Source organism: Anopheles bellator, chromosome 2, assembly GCF_943735745.2.
Source record: "Anopheles bellator chromosome 2, idAnoBellAS_SP24_06.2, whole genome shotgun sequence".
Taxonomy (NCBI): domain Eukaryota; kingdom Metazoa; phylum Arthropoda; class Insecta; order Diptera; family Culicidae; genus Anopheles; species Anopheles bellator.
In genome coordinates this window covers 28,122,941-28,143,176 of record NC_071286.1, presented here as the reverse complement: position 1 = coordinate 28,143,176, position 20,236 = coordinate 28,122,941, and the positions used below count along the sequence as shown (strand labels likewise).

Sequence of the window (20,236 nt, the reverse complement as noted above, 5' to 3'; positions counted from 1 at the left end):
GCATTGCATTTTGTATTTGTTGTCTGGTTTCTGGTTGGTTTGCCTCGTCTCTTTTTTAGCTTGTTTTAGAATCCAGTTTTCTCTTTTATCATTTGTTGTTCCATTTCTTTTTTCTCGCATCTCGCGGCTTTAAGTGTGTATCTTTACAATAGCAGTTTTCATTTGTGGTTGTGGTATCTTTAGCTCTTTTGCAGCGGCCCGGCCTGCAAAACCTAGTTCTAGTTCCCTGTTCCCCGCTTCTCACTGCTGGATACTGGTTTCGTTCCGTGTACGCATAGTTCCGTACTGTTGTCCGTTTCGGTTTGCCCCTTCTTATCAGCGCTTCGTTTTGCCAGTGATGCACCGCTTGCCTTAAAAGTTATGACAATGTTGTTGTTGGATATCTCTCTTGTTGCTGCTCTTGTCCACAAGTTTACCGTTCATTCACCCGGGGGCCGTCTCAATCTCTCTCTCTCTCTCTCTCTCTCTCTCTCTCTTTTCTTTCTCTCTCGCGCTCTCTCACTCTCCCGCATTCTTTCAACATATAAGTATTTATAATGTATGTATATATTATTTTCCCTCTATTATATATCCCCTGTGCCCTCGTCCCATCAATCGTACCGTACAGTTGTGTATGTCCTTGTCCTTACCAGAGTCCCCCTTTTGCCTGGTTTGCTTTTGCTAATGCTGCTGGTATGTATCTTTGTTGCAGTATTAGACTTATTCGACTTATTCGACCTTGTTTGCTCCGTAGCTTATGCTTTGCGCTGCTCTCTGTCCTAACCACGGTTCTGTTTATTATCCCCCGTAAAATACTTTGCATGTTTTCTTCGTCGGTGTTCCTTTTTTCCTATTCCGTTCCCATTCTGGCTTGCGCGACCTGCCTAGGTGGAGCAGAGATTGGGTATTTCGTCGTTATGCCGTTTTAATGTTAGTACATAATTATTTTCATTATTACGCGATAATAATGCTACGTTATTATCATTATCGTTATTATTTTTTAATATACTTTTCCTCTGCTTCACCTTTTCCTCCTTTTTAATATTATTAATAGTTACGCTTATTATCCATTTAGACTAGGATGACTAGGATTATGTCAAGATTTGATTGAATCCCGATCTGTGCGCCGTTCGGTCGACAGTTCGAGTAGTTTGTTAAATTCCGCGCCTAAAATTTGTCTGGCCTGCAAAGAAGAACCAAAAAAAGGGAAGGAATGTATTGCACACCAACGATGCAGGGAATCGCTTCACTTCACCGTACCTGTGTGTTTTGTGTTGGAATCTGGAGGGCTAGGGCCATGGAGTTAGCGTCGAAACTTTCGTCTAACGCTATCAGTGCGCCGTGTATACCGGATTCCAGCAGATTGTTGGCATACTCCTGCGAGTGCAGAGAGAAAACGAAAAACACATAGATATTAGTTTGCAGCTCGGAAGATTTTTTCGTCCGCGGAAAATGTCCACCGCATTACCTTCAAACCAACACTCTGCACCCATCGCTGCGTGCGATCGTTTGTCCACACGAGCACATCGCTGAGAGTGTTGTCGGACGCTTTCCGACGTTCCTCGAGCGCCGTGCGATCGTAGTTCAGTCGCTTCAGACAGGAGATACCGAACTGCAGGCTCGTCCGGTGAAAGCCGTCCACCATCTTCAGCTGGCCGCGCAGATCCTTCTTGTTCAGATGATCGAGCATACGGGCGTCCACCAGACACTCCATGAACGTCGTTCGATACTGAGGTAGACCCAAACTAGGCAACCAGTAATTTCCTATCCATTCGTGGTTCATATCGCCTGGGGAAACACGTTGAGTGGAAATCGAGCGTTAGTTGTTTGGTGGGCGCCGATCCTCCCGTCAGTTAATTGCGCTCTACCGAAAGCGAGTGTTGTCCGCGTGGTTTGCGGTGCCGACGGTGACGTCAACGACACCATCTCCTGTATGGCAAGACGAAGCTTTAGCCGGTGCAGCGGGTTGCTGATTCCGATCTCGCGCTGTATCTCCGTATCGCTGAGCGCGCTCATAATGGCACCGGATTTCACGTTGGCACGACAGGCTGCAACATACCAGGCCGGCATACCAACCCACAGCTCGAGCCACGCCACGATCGTCGGACCGTTCCACAGTGCAAACGGCGTTCCCGCTTTCATTGCTTCCCCGAGCAAATCGTGCCGATAGTCGTGCTCCCTGCATCAGGAAAAGGTATTGCGTTTCAATTACTTTGACCGATTGAGAACTCGCCCGGAAACATACTTCTTCTTCTGCCGCGTGTAATCGATCGGGTTCGATTTACCCGGCGGCCGATATCCAGACACACTGATGTTATCGTACGTCGAGTCGATGTCGCTGATCAGCGAGAGACCACTCATCGACATCATGCTGGCCGAGCCGTCCGGCATAGACGAATCCTTTACACCGCCTTTCGCCTGCAATCGGAACCGGAATTGGAGTGATCACCGAAAATCCGAACCGCCCCATTCGTTAAAACGCTTACCTTTTCCTTTTTGCTAAAGAACCGGCCCAAGCTCGATTTGATGCCCTTCTTTTTCTGAGCCGCCGAAACGGAATCCCCTCGACTGGCGGTCGGCGTTTGTAGGGAGCTTAACGAGCTGACCATGCTTAAATGCTTCAACGATTCCTGGCTGCCATGGCGCGAGTTAAGTGGTGACATACCATAGTTGCTGCTGGCAATGAAATGGTTCCTGTGAACATTCGAACGACTTCGATTACTAATCAAAGCAACCCTTGGGATAGGTTCGGAAGTACGGTTGCAAACATCGCATTAACCAAACGCACGTGGCCAACTTGATTACATACTAGCGTTAGTTACTAGGATACTTGAGACCTAAAGGGAGACTTATCAATAATGGATCGTAGTACACCATACTCTCTGTACTCTAGCTGTAGACTATGAAGGAAATGTACGAGGCGCATGTTGTGGGAATGATGATGATGATGATGACGAACCATTGATTGAAAGGGGGTTTACGAACGCTAGAAAGCGTGGTGCCAGGTGGCTTCAAAAGCGCTATAAGTTACACGCCCTGAGACGGCCTGCTTCTAAATACCTTCTCAAGTAATCTGCTAAACACCGAAAAGACACACGTCTGCCATCGTCGGTTAACTGTGGTAATAGTGGTCCATTATAGTTTTCGATTGGTTGCTTCGATGGCCTAAAAATTATACATTTCCCCCACCCTACGGAGCACATTGCTTACCCCAGCATGGCCTATAGCATGTATATCACAGAAATGTTTCGAGACGGGTTCCTGTAACCGTACTATTCGTCTATATTTAACGTTACAAGTGTCAAAAACCTCATCGAAAAAAAAAACGATGTAGAAAATAGATCCTTCGCTTCGCGCATCCTCAAGGGCTCGGTTTAGTTCGACAGTTAAGGCACTCTACGGGTGCCTTCCAACATTCAGTCTTGTAAAAAAATTGTGTACTGGTTCCGAGCGAATTTACACATAGGAATCGGACATCGAGCAGTGATGCAGAATGCCAAAACGCCGATCGGTCAGTGCGAACGGTGAGTTGTTGATGATGATCATTGACTCGTTGGTCGTACCACCGATCAGGGGCAGATTGGAGATAATACGCGGCGGCGTGCTTAGGGAGTGGGTCTCTTGTCTAAAATTCAATCGCAGCACCGGTCGTGCCACTGGTTGCCGCGATTGATACTGAGAGGTGCCTCGAGGGGATGCTCCATATCTCGAATCGAATTGTGCCGCTGATCGGAACACTGGTGGCAATGGCGGACGCCGTCGCGTATAGGAAAACCGATTAAAATCACTCAAATGTGCGTGCTGCTGCTGCCGAGGATGATTTGGATTTGGTGGAACTGGTGGAAAGGGCCGATGATACTGAACCATCGGGCGGCGAGTTTGGGACAACGACGAGTAAGGATAAGAGAGGTGAAGCGGAGAGCGATGCTGTGATCGATATTGCTGCTGCTGTGGCTGCGGCTGCCGAAAACGGGAAGATAATTGTGAAGAGATCCTCGTTTGCAGGGGCAACAGTGGTGGAGGGTTGTATGGATGGCTAAGTGGTTGATGATAAGGATGGTAATGTGGATGATCAGCAGCAACACCGCGGGCAACTGTCTGCGTGATGGACGGGAACGATACCCTCCGTTTCAGTTTCGAGCGATAAACGGACGACGGACGAGCTGCGAGGGGCACCTGATGGTGGTGATGATGGAACCGATTGTATGACTGTGGAGCCTGTTGATGATGAGCGAGGTAGTGACGCTGATGATGAAGTGACGGTGGCACGGCCGAATTGATCAATAACCTAGACACGTTCTGAAAGCGCTGGGTACGAGTATGTAACATGGCACTGGTCAGCGTACTGTTGTAGCGATTCTGTTTAGCAACGTCATGCAGTCGGACTGGTTGGGAGGGAAACAATCTAAATGATATTGACCTGGATTCGCCCGGAAAGTCCGATCCATGGACGCCCCCTTGCGAGCGTCTGCCAACATTTTTCCGTTCCGATCATGCAGCAGTTTAATGAGAAAAATATCAGTAATCCCAGAGAAGGCAAGAAATTCGAATGGAATGTTAGTAGACGATGAAAGCCTGGGTGCCGAGTTAATCACAAACGAAAATTAACTCATCTGCCCGACGAGAAAACGACGTTCCCGTCGTTCGTAATTACCGTTTCAGTTCCTCCTGGCTGTGTGCTAGAGCGAGAGCGAATCGTTCCAGGCGCATGGTTCGAGCCGTTGCCGGCGAGATCGTCCCTCCGGAACTGGTATCGCCGCCGCATACGCCACCTCCCGACATATCGTGGTCGACAGCATTGCCCATCTCATCGTGTTGCTGCATTTCCGATTGAAGGTGTGCTAGTTGTACCTTAAATGGGAGTAAAATCGAAAAACAGACATGTTGACTGAATATAAAACATAATGCAAAACCAGCATATGATTATCACGAGCTAATGAGCTGCTCAAAGATGTTTGTGGATTTTGTTTGTTTAATGCAATAATAAATCACTTCAACCGTACCGGAAAAGCCCAACAAAGCATAAAAAAGCGTTCGTTGCCATCCTTAGGAGTCACAGCCTTCTGTTCTCTACAACCACTGTTTCGGTGGTGACACTTGGCAGAACAAACAATATGGGGTTACAAAAATGCTACTGAAACAACTTAAAACGAGTGAAAAATATTCTAGATTATTCTACTAATTTCGGTTTAATTTATGTCCTCCGTAAGTTGTTGCGCGGTAGAAATCCATTTCTCATTCAAACTAGGCGTATTTCGAAACCCATAACGAACGGCATCTAAGTTGCCATTGCAATCACGAAACACACAGCACAGCAGTCTCTACAGCGATGTTTGCGATTGTTAAATTTGGATACTAAAATTGTTCTCATTTGCGGCTGTTCGGTACCAAAATGAGTACAAACAAAAACCGTACAACAATGGACAAGAAGCTACCAGGCTAATGCAAACTAGCGCAACCTTCGGGAGGACTATAAAATTGCCAACAGTGACCGTACACAATTCCAGAAATCGAAACAAAACCGGGAAAAGGCGAACAAACACACACACAGAAACGGAAGGCGAACGAAAGAAAACGCTAGAGAGCAACAAGTTCGACCATAGGCTTCCTCTTTTCCTCCCCGATAGCACCACTCACTTGGCTAGAGGGTAACGATTCGGACATCGGAACTTGATTCAAAGTGGTAACGTATTGGTGCAAGTGCGCTGGCGACATCGACGCTGGCGCCTGTAACGATAAGCAGACGGGACACGGATGGTAAACGGCCGACAGAATGACAACAAGAAAAAACTAAACCCCAACTCTACGGAAGACTTGCTCTTGCAAAACTGTGCGGCCAATAGCGGCCAACCGATCATCATCAATTTCACGCCGCCTGCTAAAGGTTCCCTTTTCCTTCCCTTTGTCTGCGAACACGCCAATAAGGTGATGGACAATGAAACATTCGCACTCGACCGACTAGCAGACCGGAGAACCTACCGTGTGATACTTCTGGAGATAGTCTCGGTTTGGACTGTTTGGCGTACTGCTGCCGCTCAGCGGTGGACTCTGGCGATCCATGGAACGGCCCCGTGCGAGAAGATTCATGTGCTCCAAGCTGCCGACGCGAGATTCTAGCTCTTCCGCCCGCGCTTCGGTCGATTGTTTCTCCTCCTGTATTAACCTACAACAGAGAGCGAGAGCGATCATGATCGTGATCGCCAATCAACCCCAAAGTGATAAGCCCGCGCCAGCGTACCTGATCTCATTGTTGATCGCATCAAGCTGCTCCTGCAGCATGATGGCGAGCGTTTGTGCATCTGTGTGACCGGTCGGCGAGATGATATCACCGGTGCCGAACAGATTGTCCGCCTCGTCCGTGCCGTCGAGGACGCCACTGTCAAAAACTTGTGCATTGGCCATGTGCTGAAGCTTGTTCCAGTCCTGCTCGGCCATCGAGCGGTTAAAGTGCTCTTCCTCCAGTGCCGACTTGTTCCTCCGTAAACTGTGCGTGCTGAACGTGGCCGATCCGCTGCGCGAGAACCCCGCATTGGGGCCCGCGTTGCTGACGGCGTTCGGTGATAGGCTGCGGGTCAGGGCTTCGGTTTGCTGAATGTTGTACGCAATTTCCTGTGGAATAGGATGCTATCGTTTACCCCGGGGGCACGATCACACCACGGCGCGTGGTGGCCAACGAACCTGCTGCAATATTTGACGCTTGAACGTCTCCATCTCGAGGCGATTTTTCGCGATTTCCTTGAGCATATCGGACTTCTCCTGGCACAGCTCCTCGGCGTACTTGCGGGCCTTGTCGAGCTCCTGTGAGAGCGAGTTTTTCTCCTCCAGTGCCGTCATACGTTCCTTCAGGTGTACCTGCAACCGATCGTTCGACTCGGCGAGCAGTTTGTCCACTGTTGACGATAGCCGCTGATTGTGCTCCTCGTTCATCTTCAGTCTTTGATTCAATCGCATCACCTCGGCGTTCTTTTCTTCCACGTTGTTCTCGAGGCGCGTTATTCTGTCCTCCGCCGAACCATGTCGCTCCTGCGCCTTGTGGCAAAAGAAAATCGATTAGAGTCCGCTTCCTCTAGCTCTCTTTCAAAGTTCAATAAGCACTACCGGAGATGAACAGCATGCAAAGGGAATTTCGATGTCCAAGACATCCTACGCACTACTGTTAAGTAGGGTTAAGTAAATAACGACCCCTCGCGACCGGTTCCGTTGTTGTTAGCCTACCTGTTTGCCTACCTGTGTCAGGGCCTCCATACGGGCCTTCAGCTGTTCCTCCATCTCGGGTAGTTTGGAGAATTGGGCCAACTTTTGCTCCGACAGCTCGAGCTTCTCCTGTATGGCGGCTATCTTGCCCTCGTGCAGCTAAGCGGAAAGGAACCCGTGAAAATGTTTTGTCCCGAAAAGTGCCCAATTCCACCACACGTACCTTCAACTGAGCCTCCTTGTGGCGCAATTCTTGCTCTAGTTTCTCATTCAAATCGTGCAACGAGGTGGATTCGCGCTGCGCATTCAAGTAGCGCTTCTCAAGCGTCGCAATGCGCTCTTCTTGGTCCTCCTTTTGCGCCACGTTCTCACGCAGATCGCGCTGCAGCTTCACACACGCTTCCTGTGATTTGGTGTACTCTTTCTGCAGTTTGCACATATTGTCCTCCATCTCGTTGATTTTGGTGTTCAGATCGGAAACGCGACGCTGCCACTGCGACAATTCAGCCGTCTGCTTCTCGATAATCGTCTGAAGCTCGTGTGTTTTGGCGCTGTAGTCGATCGTTTCCGTTGCGTCCCCATTCTTGAACGGTTCCTACGAATGGGATTTTCGATTTCCAGTGCATTCTACACAATCTAACACACTGATCCAACCTTACCTTCTTCTCGCTGCCACTATCCAATGATGCGTCGGTTTGGTTAGTCAAAACGCCCGACTTATATTGCTGAAGCTGAAACAGCAAACGGTTCACGATTAGCAATCATCTAGTTGCGACAGTACCCTGCTAACCCGCTTACCTCCTCTTTGGTTTGGTTGAGTTCCTCTTCCATTTCATTGATCTTTTCCAATGACTCTCGAAGCCTCTCTCGGACCTTGAACAACAAATTGAGAATGGTACATGAAATAGTAGTAAAAACTGGACGGTGTCTACTACCAATAAAATATAATGTTAAAACAAGTGTCCAATTAATAAATACGGCCCGGTCCGTTCTTCTAAGATAAAAAAAGGGATTTCAATCAATTTTAAATAACGCCTATCACAGCAATCGTGGTCTGGAGTCAATGGTCCACAATCCTTTGGCTTGTGGAGGTGCACCAGTTCAATGGAAGGTTCGTTACAATAACGTTCGGAGTAGGCGAAAACTGGAATCGCTAGGCGGCGGCAGACACCGACCAATGAGAATGCGTAAACGCGTGGGGCGATCATCACCAACGCGGCAGTTTCATAATGCCCTCACGAATCTACGGCTACCACTTTTTTGCTCACATATCGAGTGGGCCGGAAGGCCATTTGCTTGATTGTTTTACCTTCTCATCCAACGCCTTGTGATGCTCGAACAAACTTTTCAGCGCTTTCAGTACCTCGACCTCGCTGGACACTCCGCTCTGGGATGCCGCTTGACGCTTCACGACCGTCATCCGTAGCGACCGCTCGTGTCGGGACACTAGACACTCGAGATGCTCTAGCAGAAGCTGGAATAGGAGGGTGGGGAAACAATGCGTGTGTTACGTTAAAAGGATGCGCTTAGTGCCGCACAGTCGGTTGCGAATGTGGCGCCACCGAGACGGGACGTCACAGCATAGCCACCGCTTACCCTGGTGTTATTTCGTTCCGCTTTCAGCTCCCCAATTTCCTCGTCCCGTTCGAGAAGCATTTCGCGGGCCTGCGTTAGTTCTTTGGTTAGTGTCGAGAATTCCTGTTGCGGCGATGCATCAAGCCAAACAACACACGGACCCCCAAAAAAGAAACATAAAAGAAAAGGCCCAGTTTCAGTACACCCGTTGCTGGCAAGTTGAATGGTAGAAGGCATTGAAAAGTGCGTAGGCCTGGCTCGTACTGTAAGGGGCCCGCACCGAACCCCACCTGAGGCAAATTGGCCGCAATCTGTCGCTGCAAGCTGTCCCGCTCCTTCTCCACCTCCATCACTTTCATCTCCATGTCGGCCATCCGCTGCTGGGTTTCGCGCAAGCTGTCCATCAGCTTATCGCGTTCGTCCAGCATCGAAACCATCAGCTGCTCGAAGTTCGCGTCCTCGCCGCTGAACTGCGATGACCGCTGGGAGATGTTGTCCTCCGAGATGGTCGGCATCACGTCACACATCATGTTCCACATTTTGAGAAGATTTTGTGTTCTGCCCGCTTAGCTTAAAAAACTATTTTCTTGGCCAAATCCAGCCAAGCAGCTCCTTCAGCTCTACTTCAAACGCTCTCTTCCTATCTCGCTCACTCTACTAGCTGCGAAGCTACAGCGGAATCCTGCTCGCACGCATTCGCGCTCCCTCACTCTCTTTTATCGAGCTATCTTTCTTTTTCTATCACGCACACACACATATACACAAATCACTTTCGCTCTTCTTTTTCTTTTTTTTTTTATCACTCAGCAAACCGGGCATCGGCAAGAAAACGGATTCGACGGGGAATGCTGCCGGGGATGTGCGAGTACGCCTTTCCCGAGACGGCACGAAACAACCGAACGAGCTTCCGACAGCTAATGAACATTAGAACAAATCTCCCATTCTTCAAACAAATCGCCGCATCTCCTACGGACGATGGAAGTCGAACTTGGATGCGACCGGGCGAAGGCGAACGGTCCACGGTGCGTCCGGAGCGCGGTGTCCCGTTCAAGCCCAACCAAGCGCCCCGCCGCCGTTGCCGTGTCCACAGCTGCACCCGTGCCAAACGCTGACCACCGCAATGATCCGAGACGAGGCGTTTTTCTGTGGTCTGGCGGACTGGTTGGGCGAGTGACTGCGGGTTTAGAGTTTCCTTCGGCACGCATGTACACCAGATTCGACGGCCATTATGTAATTTGATGGCTGCTCTGCGATGGGCTCACTGCACTCACTGCATTCACCGCCGAACCGGGCACATTCTGGCGCGGTGCGAACGGCCGTTCGACGGGCCCGATTGATGATTTCCGTATTGCAAAATTCCTCCGTTCGGACACGCCTTTGCTACGGACGGCTTGTTTTGTATGTGTATGTGTATGTGTGTATGCAGTGTGTGTGTGTGTGTGCAGTCAGCTGTCACTTTTTTTCGCAGTTGGCAGTGCTGACGGCCCGGTGAAAATGATGTACGTATACATGTGTTTTTTCGGCAGCTCACCGGCGGCACTAGCAGTCATGTAATTTAAATCATAGAATTCATAGAATTCTAATTTTCCAGTCATGGAATTTAAATTTCGGGCTAGAAATGCTTTAGCAACAAAATGCGGCTTTGAATTAAGTGCTTACCATCGAAAAAACAACCGTCCGCCGTGTCATCATTTGCATACACTTCCATACTTTATTTGCGAACGCCTTCTGGTGCTACATCATTGATACATTTCTATCAAAACTGACTAGTTTATTTAAACTCTACGTTCAACATTAGACAGAAGACAAAAAGCGGTTGTATTGCTCGAATTGATTGTGTTGTGAGGCTCATTCGTCGTCGTGTTTCCGTTACTCGATCGTATTGCACTTTTTTTATTCATGATAACATGACAGAAAGAGGTTGGCTCGCATCAAATGTTGCAATTTACAGCATTATTCCCTCGAATCTTCTTTTCCTCCCGGGTCCGCCGGCAAAGTTAGCGACCGCCATAGCCATCCGATGTTTTGCCTCCTGTGCACCTGCGAAACCAGAAGAACAAATGCGTCCATATATTTTACGTTGTAAAAAATGGTATCATTTCTCATGTTGGCGTGTTTTACTCACCCGAGTAGCCTCGCGAAAGCCCAAAGTCAACCGTTCGCTTGGAACTGAAACGATAAACCGAAAAATAAAACAAAGACATGACTCAAATCGCAAAAGCAGTCCACCCAAGCGATATACTTTTCCAATTCATCTTTCGCCCGAAGCATCGTGTGTCCGTATCGTGCAATCAGATCGATCAGTACATCGTCCGGTTGTTCTTTCATCTCCTGTTTGTAGCCCCGGTAACTGTAATGGCGAACAAAGTTCAAAAACATTAGCCAAAGTGGTGCAAACGCATAAAAAAAAAAGATTTTTACCTAAGAGCTGAGGTGGTATCGATCGAAGCCGTGAAAACTATAATCAGTAAAGTCAGAGCCGCCGCCGAGACCCACATTTCGGTTACTTTGCGATCTGAAAAATAAATATTGTAGAGATTATGTTAAGTAGTGCTATTTTGTAGCTTTTTGTTATTGATGGCTTCAATGAAGAGATTGTTCGTTTGCCAATTATTAGTTTAAACCCTGTTTCTCGGTTCGATGACATTTTTGCGTTTCTGATATTATTCTCTGCTGGCAGCACTGCCAAATCCCACCGAAAATAGCGGCCACAATAATAAATATAGATAAAGAAACTGAAACCGCAGTGGGAAATTAATTGAAATGTTGAAAAATCAGCACCAACAGCAAAGAAGAGTTTGTTTCAATAATTTGAAACATCGCAGAACAACGTATTTAAAAGTTTTTCTCCGCATGATGCATTTTGCTTTGACATGGTTTTGACGACCACGTGCTCGAGGCGGCATAGCACATGGTAATGTTTTGGGCCGATGCTTTGTTTTTCACATCCCGTGAAGCACTGCAGAGCTGGGAACAGGGAAAGCAACGGATGAATCGTTTCTGCGATTACAAATGTTTCACTTTATTTTGCTTCTTCCTTTCTTTTTCAAAGACCCAAAGGAAACCACATTGATGGGGCAGTGCGTTTTTAGCGAACGCAAACGCACTGGCCGCCTAATTCATCTTGCTGAATTGTGGCTGTACTCCGGATCGATCGTAGACCGGTCTGAAACAGATACTGGTTATGTGTACATATGATTTTTTTCGATTTATGGTATCTATCTCTGTCTATATCTGGTTCTGCAGTGCTTTTCCGTGATGCTCTTACATGTAGCAGCAATCTTCCGGCATTCCTAAAAGTTAAAATTTCAAATAAACCATTCCTTTGCGCGTCCCGAGGGCCAATATGCATATTGCTGATCAATTTTTGAGGATAACTCGATCATAACCGTTCCACAGAGTATTTAGTTTAGTGCGGCATCAGAGCTCATCGCGACTGCTTGTTTCAACTGAGCAACATTTCCCGAACGGTTGTTTCGTAAATGCATACCACCCTTCGGCAGAGCATCGGTAAGCGGAAGACCTAAACCACCCCCACCCTCCCTCAACATCATCTGGCCCCGGCCTACGGTTGTGGGTGTGTCGTGCCACAGATCGGTGGTCCCCCATCAATGTTTGGAACTTCCAATTCGCGGATTAATTCAGATTTTTGCGCTAATTTTTTATTACGCTTAAATGTGTTGTTCTTAGGGAGTAACGTGTAGTACAGTACGTGTGCTGGCTTGGAGTCCTAATTTTCACGGCCCAGGACTCCGCTCCTCCAGAGTCCTAGTTAGTTCTTTCTTCGGATAGTGTTGCACCTTTCTTAGGCATGATTCGTCAAAGATACACCACATACGGTATAATATGTCCCCCCCCACTAGGATAGATATTCCGGTTAGTGCGATCTCCGACGATCTTATTGCTCCTGTAGTTAGGATGAGAGAACGAGCCGTATAGTGACGGCGGATGGCGAACGACGGCGGAAGGCAATATACGCGCAATTTATATGTTGCTTCTCTGTGGCGATGCTCTCTCTCTCTGTGGCCGCGCAACCACACGGTAATCCACCGCGCGAAAACATCAATTTCTTGTAGTTACTTCCCTAAGTAATGGATTAGTAATAAACAAAAACTTAAAAGAAGAAATAAGTGCCCTTCGTTCTTTGATCTTCTTAATTAACACTGAAGATCTTATAAATTCTCAAATTAATATAAACGTTTCTCGACGAACCGAGTAGTGTGTGTTTCGGTCCAATTTTTCGCTCCTGCAGTTTTCCATTCTCTCCCTCCCTCCCTATCTCTCTCTCTCCGTGAACCTTATCTTGTATTTATATGTGTATAGTTTGTGATCATAAACAGCATTATCAGCAGCAATTCACACGATTAATAATGTTGTTTGTATTTTCGTTTCGTTTCCTCTTGTTCTGTTTCAAGTATTAAAACTCATATGCTACCACCAGCCACAGGAAACGGAGAGCGGAACCGGCATATTCTATTTCTTAAACGAGAAAACGTTAACTTCGCGGGGCAAACGGAAAACGGCTCTTGAAGCAAAGAAAAAGATGCATGAAAAAATACCAAATAGAGGCACAGTAAAAAAAAAAAACGAACAGTATGCCACCGATGGCGGGGTAATAATACGGAACGCAACGCCGGAATTGCACCAACCACAACACACGACACGAACGGAGCAAGAAGGTTGGTTTTAGTATATTTAAGGGTTTCACATTTGAGCCGGCTATCCAAGCATGCTGGGGTAGCAGTGATCCAAGGATGCTTTGGTTGCCCAGGGAAGCGATGCTTCCACTATGCCTACTACACCTCCTTATGATCGAAATGCGCGCGATTTGTGGCATTCCGCCCTACAGGATCGTTCTTTACTCGGAGGTGTGATCTTGCGGGATCATTACTTTCCTCTGGTTGCAGCCAACAACTGTGTCTCGCTTAGTTAGACTCTCTTCTCTCTATCTCTCTATCTCTGTGTTTCTTCAACGAATCTAAAGGCATAGTAGCAAATAAAAGGAAATTGAAAAAACTCGTTATCAACTCTCTGTGTGTCCTTCCACTGGCGCAGTCTCCTCCCTTCCTCCTGTTCTAAGCAGTCTGCGTGGTCACTGTGGGCTCCAGCAGGGTTGGATGGCCGCAACAGGGACCGTGCTGCTGGCCGGCCCCGCGCTTAGCCCAGGGACGGGAAGTCGTGCTCGTCGTCCACCTTCGGGGCAGCGACGAAATGCTGCCTGGGCGGGCGTGGGTTCGGTCTGCTGAACTTGTTGGCACCCCCGCCTTCGTAGTGGGAACCACCAGCGCCGCCACCGCCAACACCGGGCGGTCGGTTGTTGCGCCGATTGTCCCGCTGCGGCCGCTCACCGCCGCCGCCGCCACCACCAGTACCACCGTCGGAGTCGGCTCCCGGGCCACGGTGCTCATAGCCGCCGCCTTCGCCGCCGCCGCTCCGATGATAGTTGTCGCCTCCGCCGTACTCGCGTCGGCCACCACCACCACCACCACCGGGACCGTCGCGGCCCATCCCGCGGCTGCCTCCCTTGCCGCCGCGGCCACCTCCTCGCCCACGGCCCAGGCCGCCTCTGCGGTTGTCGTTGAAGTGGAACTCGATGTCCAGGACCTGCTTGTTGCTCTTGTTGCCAGTGGCCGTTGCCGGAGTCGCCGACGCGGACGCCGCCGTCGACTTCTGAGTATCGTTACCTTCGTCGTCTTCAGTGCCACCGTCGGCCGCGATCGATTTCTTGTTCAATGCCACCATCTTGTCCCACTGAGCCGCATCCTCGCCCTCGCCCGCCTTTCGCAAGTTGTACTGTGGCTTCAGTCGAACGGCCGCCTTTTGTGCTTTCCACTCGTCGAGCGTCATCTCCTTTGCCTCGTCCTCTGCCTTGGTGGTGGTTCCGGGTTCGCCAGTTTCGCCTCCCTCGCCTGCGGCGGCGCTATTGTTGTTGCCATTGGTGGTGCTGTTGTTGCGGTCCGTTTGCGGTTTGTTTTCCTCGCCACTCGTATCGGCATCCTGCGGCTGGTAGTCCTGTTCCTGCAGGTTCGAGAACTCCTTGGCGTCCTGCTTTGAGCTGCCCCAGTTGTGCGAACCAGCGCCGTCCCGTTTGTCCACCGCCTTGATGCCTGTCTTGTTCGAGCCGGACTGGCGGTCGAGCTCGCGCTTGCCGCGAGCATCGAAGCGCTGCTTCACGCCATTCTGCGCGTACGGTTGCTTTCGCTGTGCCCCACCATCCGGTGCGCTCTCGAAGTCGCGGGCTTTACGCGGATGCTTGTCGTCGTTGTTGGCACCAGCACCGGGGGCTCCTCCACCGGTCTGGCTCTTGCTGTTCGGTCCACCGCTCCGTGGGAGCTTGTTCGCCTGATTGCCGCCCGTTTTCTGGTTTTCCTGATTGCGAATGTTGTCCTTTTGCGTTTCCTTGATGCCCCGCCGTTCGCCGCCCGCACCGCCACCGCCGCCGCGCTGATTATGTAAATGATTGCCGGTTCCGTTGGTCTGTGCAAGCTTCGCATCGGCCGTGGCGGACTTGTCCGGGTGGCGGTTTTCGGCACCGCGCCCACCGCCGGACTTGTTCTCCTTCTCACCTTTTGCGTTCGTTTTCGACTGCACCGTCGCCGCCTGCTGGCCAGCTGCCGGGGCCGCAGCACCCGTTCCGGCGGCCGCCGCCGCACTTTGCTGCTGCTGCTGCTTTTTTTGCTGCTTCTGTTTATTCTTCAGAATCGAATCGATCGGATCGTCCGCATCGTCGTCGATGCAGAACAGATCGTAGCGATTGGCCACATTTATTCCGTAGGAGGTGTTCTCCATCTCGTCGTGTCGTGCAACTTAGAAGGCGAAAGCGAACGAAAAACGCCGTCTCGGAAACGGAAAAAGATTGCCGAAATCGAACGCACGCACACTCTCGCACGCGCACACGGACCACACTAACACACCTTCGCGCGCGTGCACACACTCGCCCTCTCTCTGTCTAGCTCTCTCGGCCGGCGGTGGCGCTGAAACCGCGCGCTTCAGCGACCCTCGTAAGAGCGCGCAATGTATGCGTCGTAGTGGCCGTTTCTGCAGCCGTGCTTTGATGGTGGTCGTACAGGGCCGCTGCGACGAATTCGGTCGGTCGGTGTGCCTTTGTGTGCCTTCGTCTCGCACTACTACAGCATTTCCTCTATCCGACACACTCGCACTGCGCAGAGCCGGGACTGGGCACGCAAATCGATCCACGAGTTGCAAGTGGCAAACCGTTTTTGCCTTGGGCTTCGCCGAACAAAGCGAAACACCGTGTTTCCGTGCGCCGTGCGTATTCGCCCTGACCAAGGATGCCCTTTTTCTCGTTCGTGACGCCGTACGCGGGACCGCAACGTGCTCCGCGTTAAAACACACTTTTCCCACTCTTTTCGCAACACTTGCGACCGTGCATTTTCCGTGCTAGGACGAAATAGATTTTCTTCACTGCGTTGACATAATTGCTCTTCGGCCGACCTCTGGCGAAACAATCCCTCGGGTGTGGTCTGCGCGCATGTCACATACACATTCAAACGCAAACATTTTGTCAGCGAGACATTTGCTCAACAGATGGCACTGCTCAAATTCAGTCGGATATGTTCGGGAAGTTCGGGAACATTCGGGCAGAGTGAGAGTTTGGGAATTCGAGAATTCGAAAAATTCGATGGTTAAATCAAGGTTAACAGACTGACGGTTTGACACTTTTCAAGATCGCTATGACAAAAGTGGAAAGAATTATTAAATATTGTAAATACATAAAAAAAAATTCATTCAGAATACATTCATTGTATTTATTTAGGTAGGTTCATTAAAAAACTCTTCCATGGCAAATGGTTTTGGCATCTAATTTCTTATGTTCGGTAGACGTTGAATGTGTAAAAATTGTGGAAGAAATAGCATTTTTCTTTTAAAGTTCACAGCGCTTGATTATGCTGAGTATATTCTGTGCAAATTGGTGGAGGTACCGATAAGAAATTTTACAATCTACAACCCCATGCCAGAAATCTTGCCCGATGAAATTCCATCAACTGATCAGCCATCGTGCAGAATAAATACTGACAAGTAACAATAAGTAATAATAAGCAGTGATACTACGTCTGAATTATCTTAGATAGTAAGTCAATACTCAAACCAAAATAAATAGTAAACATTGCGTTTGGACGTTTAGTGGTGGCACTAAGGAGAAAAGGCGGTTATACGATGACGATCTCATTCCATTTCCATGTTATAGACTTTTCTGCCAACCAAATAATACATAAAAAGGTAAGTGCAAGTAAAGTGGTAAGTAAGTGGTAAGTACAATGTTTCGCCTCTGCTCGGGGCTTCGAAAAGTTCGAAATAACGTAAATTTGAAAAAGGAAGTTAAAAATGGTGCGATTTTTGGCCGCACATTTCTTTCTCGCATTTGATGACGGTGTTTTTCATTTATTCGAAACCACAAACGGTATTTCACGGAATCGCTAGAATTTGTCACTGATGCGTCGAACTGAGGAATTAAAATTTCAAAAATAAATATTTTCCGTCGTCCTGTGAAGCAGTAGAGAGTTTAATGTGTTTCACAAAATCATTAGCATATATATATATTTTCTAAAAGGTAAATTTAATGTAATACTTATTACTACGAACTAATCAAGCTTTCCAACAAGCAAGCAGAATATGTTTTATTTTGTTTCAATAATATTTTATATGGCAATCGAATACACGTCTATTTGGCTAATGGTCTTTACTGGGCTGTGTTAACAAATAATATGCGTGACACTAAATGCACTTCGTGTCATTCTGGCGCGTCTAAATTTAGCCTCCGTTACCCGCTCGGTGCCATTCGGCTATTTTTATCAATCAAATGTGATTTGGATTTCACTTTTTCGATTTGTTTCAGAGCGCGTCTTAATCTCTCACAGAGCTTCCACGCCTTGTCGTCGGTTGTCTGCCCTTGCGGGTGCCAAAATTTATTCCTTCGACAACCACAAACTTGGTCGAACTCTACAACTCTACAACCGATTTCGATTTTTGTAGAATGGAGATATTGGCAATGAAACCCGATCCCTTCCACAATTCTACAATTTTCCAGTAGACTAGAGTCACCTGGTACAGCCATTGCCAATGCTAATTTAAGGGACACAGTTTGCGGTTGCTCAAACGTGTCACTACAGCGAAATGCGATATACATCGCGGGATAAAATTAAATAAAACTATGTTTCCATCGTCATACCATACAAAATGTGGCATGCTGGTGTTGCTGAATTGTAAAACGGAAAACAACTGTGCGCGTTGGGCAAAATGGGCCAACCTGCTTGTTCAAAGGCACATCATCACGGACCTGGCACCGGAATCGCTTGGGGGCAAAAATGATTCCGAGTACGGGTTTTGCGAAATATTTTGCTGCATGTTGCCCGCCGGCGAAAGGGACGCGCCCCGGCCGCACGCGAGATGTCCTCCTTGGCTTGTCGCTTCGGGTGGCATGTCGGAACAGCAGGAAACTGTAAAACCATCCTGCTTTTAAAGCTTAATGCAGCAAAAAGTGTAAAACAAAATAGGGACACCAGTGGCCGGCGAATGGGTTGGCTTGTCGGCAGGCCGAGCTGGTAAAGCCGAAGGAGAGCCGCCTGCTATCGACAACAGCTTTGTTTTAAGACCATTAGCAGCCAGCCAGAGCGAGGACCCGTGGACACGCGGGAGGCGAATTGTTCCATTTGGTTTTCCTTCCTGTTTTTTGGTGCCTCGGGATGTTTTTCTTTCATTAGACCCGACACCATAGCCACTTGTCTCCTTCACAGCACTGTGTTATGAAGCAAAAAGCATAAAGGTGAAACTAAGACCATAGACTACCCGCAGCTTGTAGCTGGCGACACTAACGAGAGTGTACACTTGACTTCATTAGTACTCCGTTTTTTCATTGCTCTCAGTTTTTGCTGGGTGCTTTAAGATTTAATAGAATGAGTAATAGTGTAAGGTTTTTCATTTAGTGCAGCACGCACGTTTCAAAAACGATTGGAGGTCGGAGAACGGACTCTAGGGAAACGAATTTCCGTCCTAATCAAATTTTGTGAACCTTACTTCGGTACTAAAAACTAAAAAGTACGCAACGAACGTTTGCTTCTTCCAGGTGTGAGAAACCGAAAAAAGGAAAAACCCTGTGAAACGAACATAAAAATAATAGAATGGAGCACTAATATTTACATTGCATTCTGGTGCTCGGTGCCATATTCCGCTTGCTCCACCGCCGAGATGTTTGAAAGTTCGGGCGCCTCGCCTCCAAAACGGACCGGAAAAATCAGAGCCGGATTTGCCGGGGGCTCCGGGGTCACTAGTGTCCACTAATTAAACACCCCGCTGCTGTCTCTCACGTACTCGCACACACATACACACAAACGGAGACACACCAAACACGGTCAAAGCTCGGTTACGGTGGCCACCCAAATCAGGGCGCGATGCTTTGATCCTGTGTATCTCGCCAAAACCCCGCGCTTCAGGATGGCAGGGCCTTGGAGGCTGTGTCCGTGCGTTCTGGCCTCGTGTGGGTCCCGTCCCCAGCACACCTGGTGAGCCTGAGCGTAATCCGCAGCAAGCCGTTCCCGAGGCGTCGTCGAGTGGGCACTACGCGTTGCGTTGGGCAAACGTTTACCACGTGGTGGTGGCAGCACACTCTTGATACAAAACAGTGAATCATGAAGAGTACACATTCGGTACCCTATATTTATAGTGGTCCGCCCCTGCCGTGGAGTGCTGCCTCGGGCTCTCGGCTGCGTGCGGGAGGTGGGTCCGGTGGGATGAAATCTCCACACACAACTCTACAGGTAGTCCTTTTCCAACCGATTTCTCGTGCATTTAAAAGGCGGCGCGCGGCGGTAGCAACAGTTCGTTCGGATGGCCCCATAAGGCCTGGCGCGCCCCGGGGTAGGTGCGGGGCAGCCAATCTACACATAGATAAGGTTTTTATCACGACCAAATTAAGAGTTTGCGCAGACGACGCCCCGTTAGTCCCGGTGTACATCCGATCGTCGTCCCTCGCGGGGCACTCGGCGATGGCGAAAAGTTAAAGTAGCGTGCGACCGAAACGGCCACATAGCGACGGCCCGAGCCGCAGAGCGAGACGGGGCGACGGAAAGTGAAAAATGAACCGTGACGAGCAGAAGTCAAAGGATGCTGCGACCGACCGAAAAGGAAACCTCTCAAATGGACCGAAAGCGAGAAAGCAATACACATCCACATCGGGAGCTGCCGTCGTGAATCATCTGGGTCTGGGGGTCCGAGTCCACCGGAAGGGCACGAGCCCTGGTGGAGGATTGTGGAAAATGTGTGTATGTGTGGAGATGCATTATATTTACCATTGGACATTAAGAAGAAATGACGCGCGCTGACGACGGCATCGCGTTACGAAATTGGCAGGATTTGAAATGGTTTTGATTGAAAAATTGAAATGTGGAACACACTAAATCCCACCAATCCTTATGGCCACGTTTGGCTTTAAAGTGTTCGGTTATTGAAACCGTTAACCATCCTTACGACA

General features: G+C 48.9%; 3 protein-coding genes across 4 annotated transcripts; all 3 read right to left on the bottom strand.

The window, feature by feature from the left end:
- Positions 1-3: 3 nt before the first annotated feature.
- On the bottom strand, positions 4-9,157 carry LOC131212238 (liprin-alpha-1). Of its 2 annotated transcripts, XM_058206025.1 has the most exons (19): positions 9,039-9,157; positions 8,770-8,871; positions 8,483-8,647; positions 7,972-8,046; positions 7,833-7,904; positions 7,397-7,768; positions 7,207-7,332; positions 6,658-7,002; positions 6,218-6,588; positions 5,959-6,142; positions 5,617-5,706; positions 4,634-4,830; positions 4,400-4,447; positions 2,466-2,673; positions 2,225-2,397; positions 1,848-2,158; positions 1,448-1,767; positions 1,240-1,356; positions 4-1,162 (listed from the first exon to the last, which is right to left on the bottom strand). In XM_058206025.1, the coding sequence occupies exons 1-19, from the start codon at positions 9,150-9,152 to the stop codon at positions 1,076-1,078; spliced, it is 3,477 nt and encodes a 1,158-aa protein (XP_058062008.1). In that variant the 5' UTR covers positions 9,153-9,157; the 3' UTR covers positions 4-1,075. The 2 variants fall into 2 exon arrangements, with proteins under 2 accessions (XP_058062008.1, XP_058062009.1); XM_058206026.1 differs by lacking the exon at positions 5,617-5,706 and having other exon boundaries at positions 6,658-7,008.
- A 1,352-nt stretch (positions 9,158-10,509) lies between these two features.
- LOC131212090 (diuretic hormone class 2) lies at positions 10,510-19,382 on the bottom strand. Its single transcript, XM_058205825.1, has 5 exons — positions 18,907-19,382; positions 11,170-11,263; positions 10,991-11,098; positions 10,874-10,917; positions 10,510-10,788 (listed from the first exon to the last, which is right to left on the bottom strand). The coding sequence occupies exons 1-5, from the start codon at positions 18,929-18,931 to the stop codon at positions 10,694-10,696; spliced, it is 366 nt and encodes a 121-aa protein (XP_058061808.1). The 5' UTR covers positions 18,932-19,382; the 3' UTR covers positions 10,510-10,693.
- On the bottom strand, positions 11,757-16,140 carry LOC131212089 (protein qua-1-like). Its single transcript, XM_058205824.1, has one exon. The coding sequence runs from the start codon at positions 15,535-15,537 to the stop codon at positions 13,906-13,908; it is 1,632 nt and encodes a 543-aa protein (XP_058061807.1). The 5' UTR covers positions 15,538-16,140; the 3' UTR covers positions 11,757-13,905.
- Positions 19,383-20,236: the final 854 nt, after the last annotated feature.

Coding starts and splice junctions, on each gene's coding strand:
- LOC131212238 (XM_058206025.1), bottom strand. CDS start 9,152: ATGGACAGCTTGCGCGAAACCCAGCAGCGGATGGCCGACATGGAGATG. Junction 8,047..8,482: donor ACAAGGCGTTGGATGAGAAG/GTAAAACAATCA, acceptor TTGTTGTTCAAG/GTCCGAGAGAGGCTTCGAGA. Junction 5,707..5,958: donor ATCTCCAGAAGTATCACACG/GTAGGTTCTCCG, acceptor TTATCGTTACAG/GCGCCAGCGTCGATGTCGCC.
- LOC131212089 (XM_058205824.1), bottom strand. CDS start 15,537: ATGGAGAACACCTCCTACGGAATAAATGTGGCCAATCGCTACGATCTG.
- LOC131212090 (XM_058205825.1), bottom strand. CDS start 18,931: ATGGCACCGAGCACCAGAATGCAAT. Junction 11,264..18,906: donor ACCGAGCACCAGAATGCAAT/GTAAATATTAGT, acceptor TTTATTTTTCAG/ATCGCAAAGTAACCGAAATG. Junction 11,099..11,169: donor GATACCACCTCAGCTCTTAG/GTAAAAATCTTT, acceptor TCGCCATTACAG/TTACCGGGGCTACAAACAGG.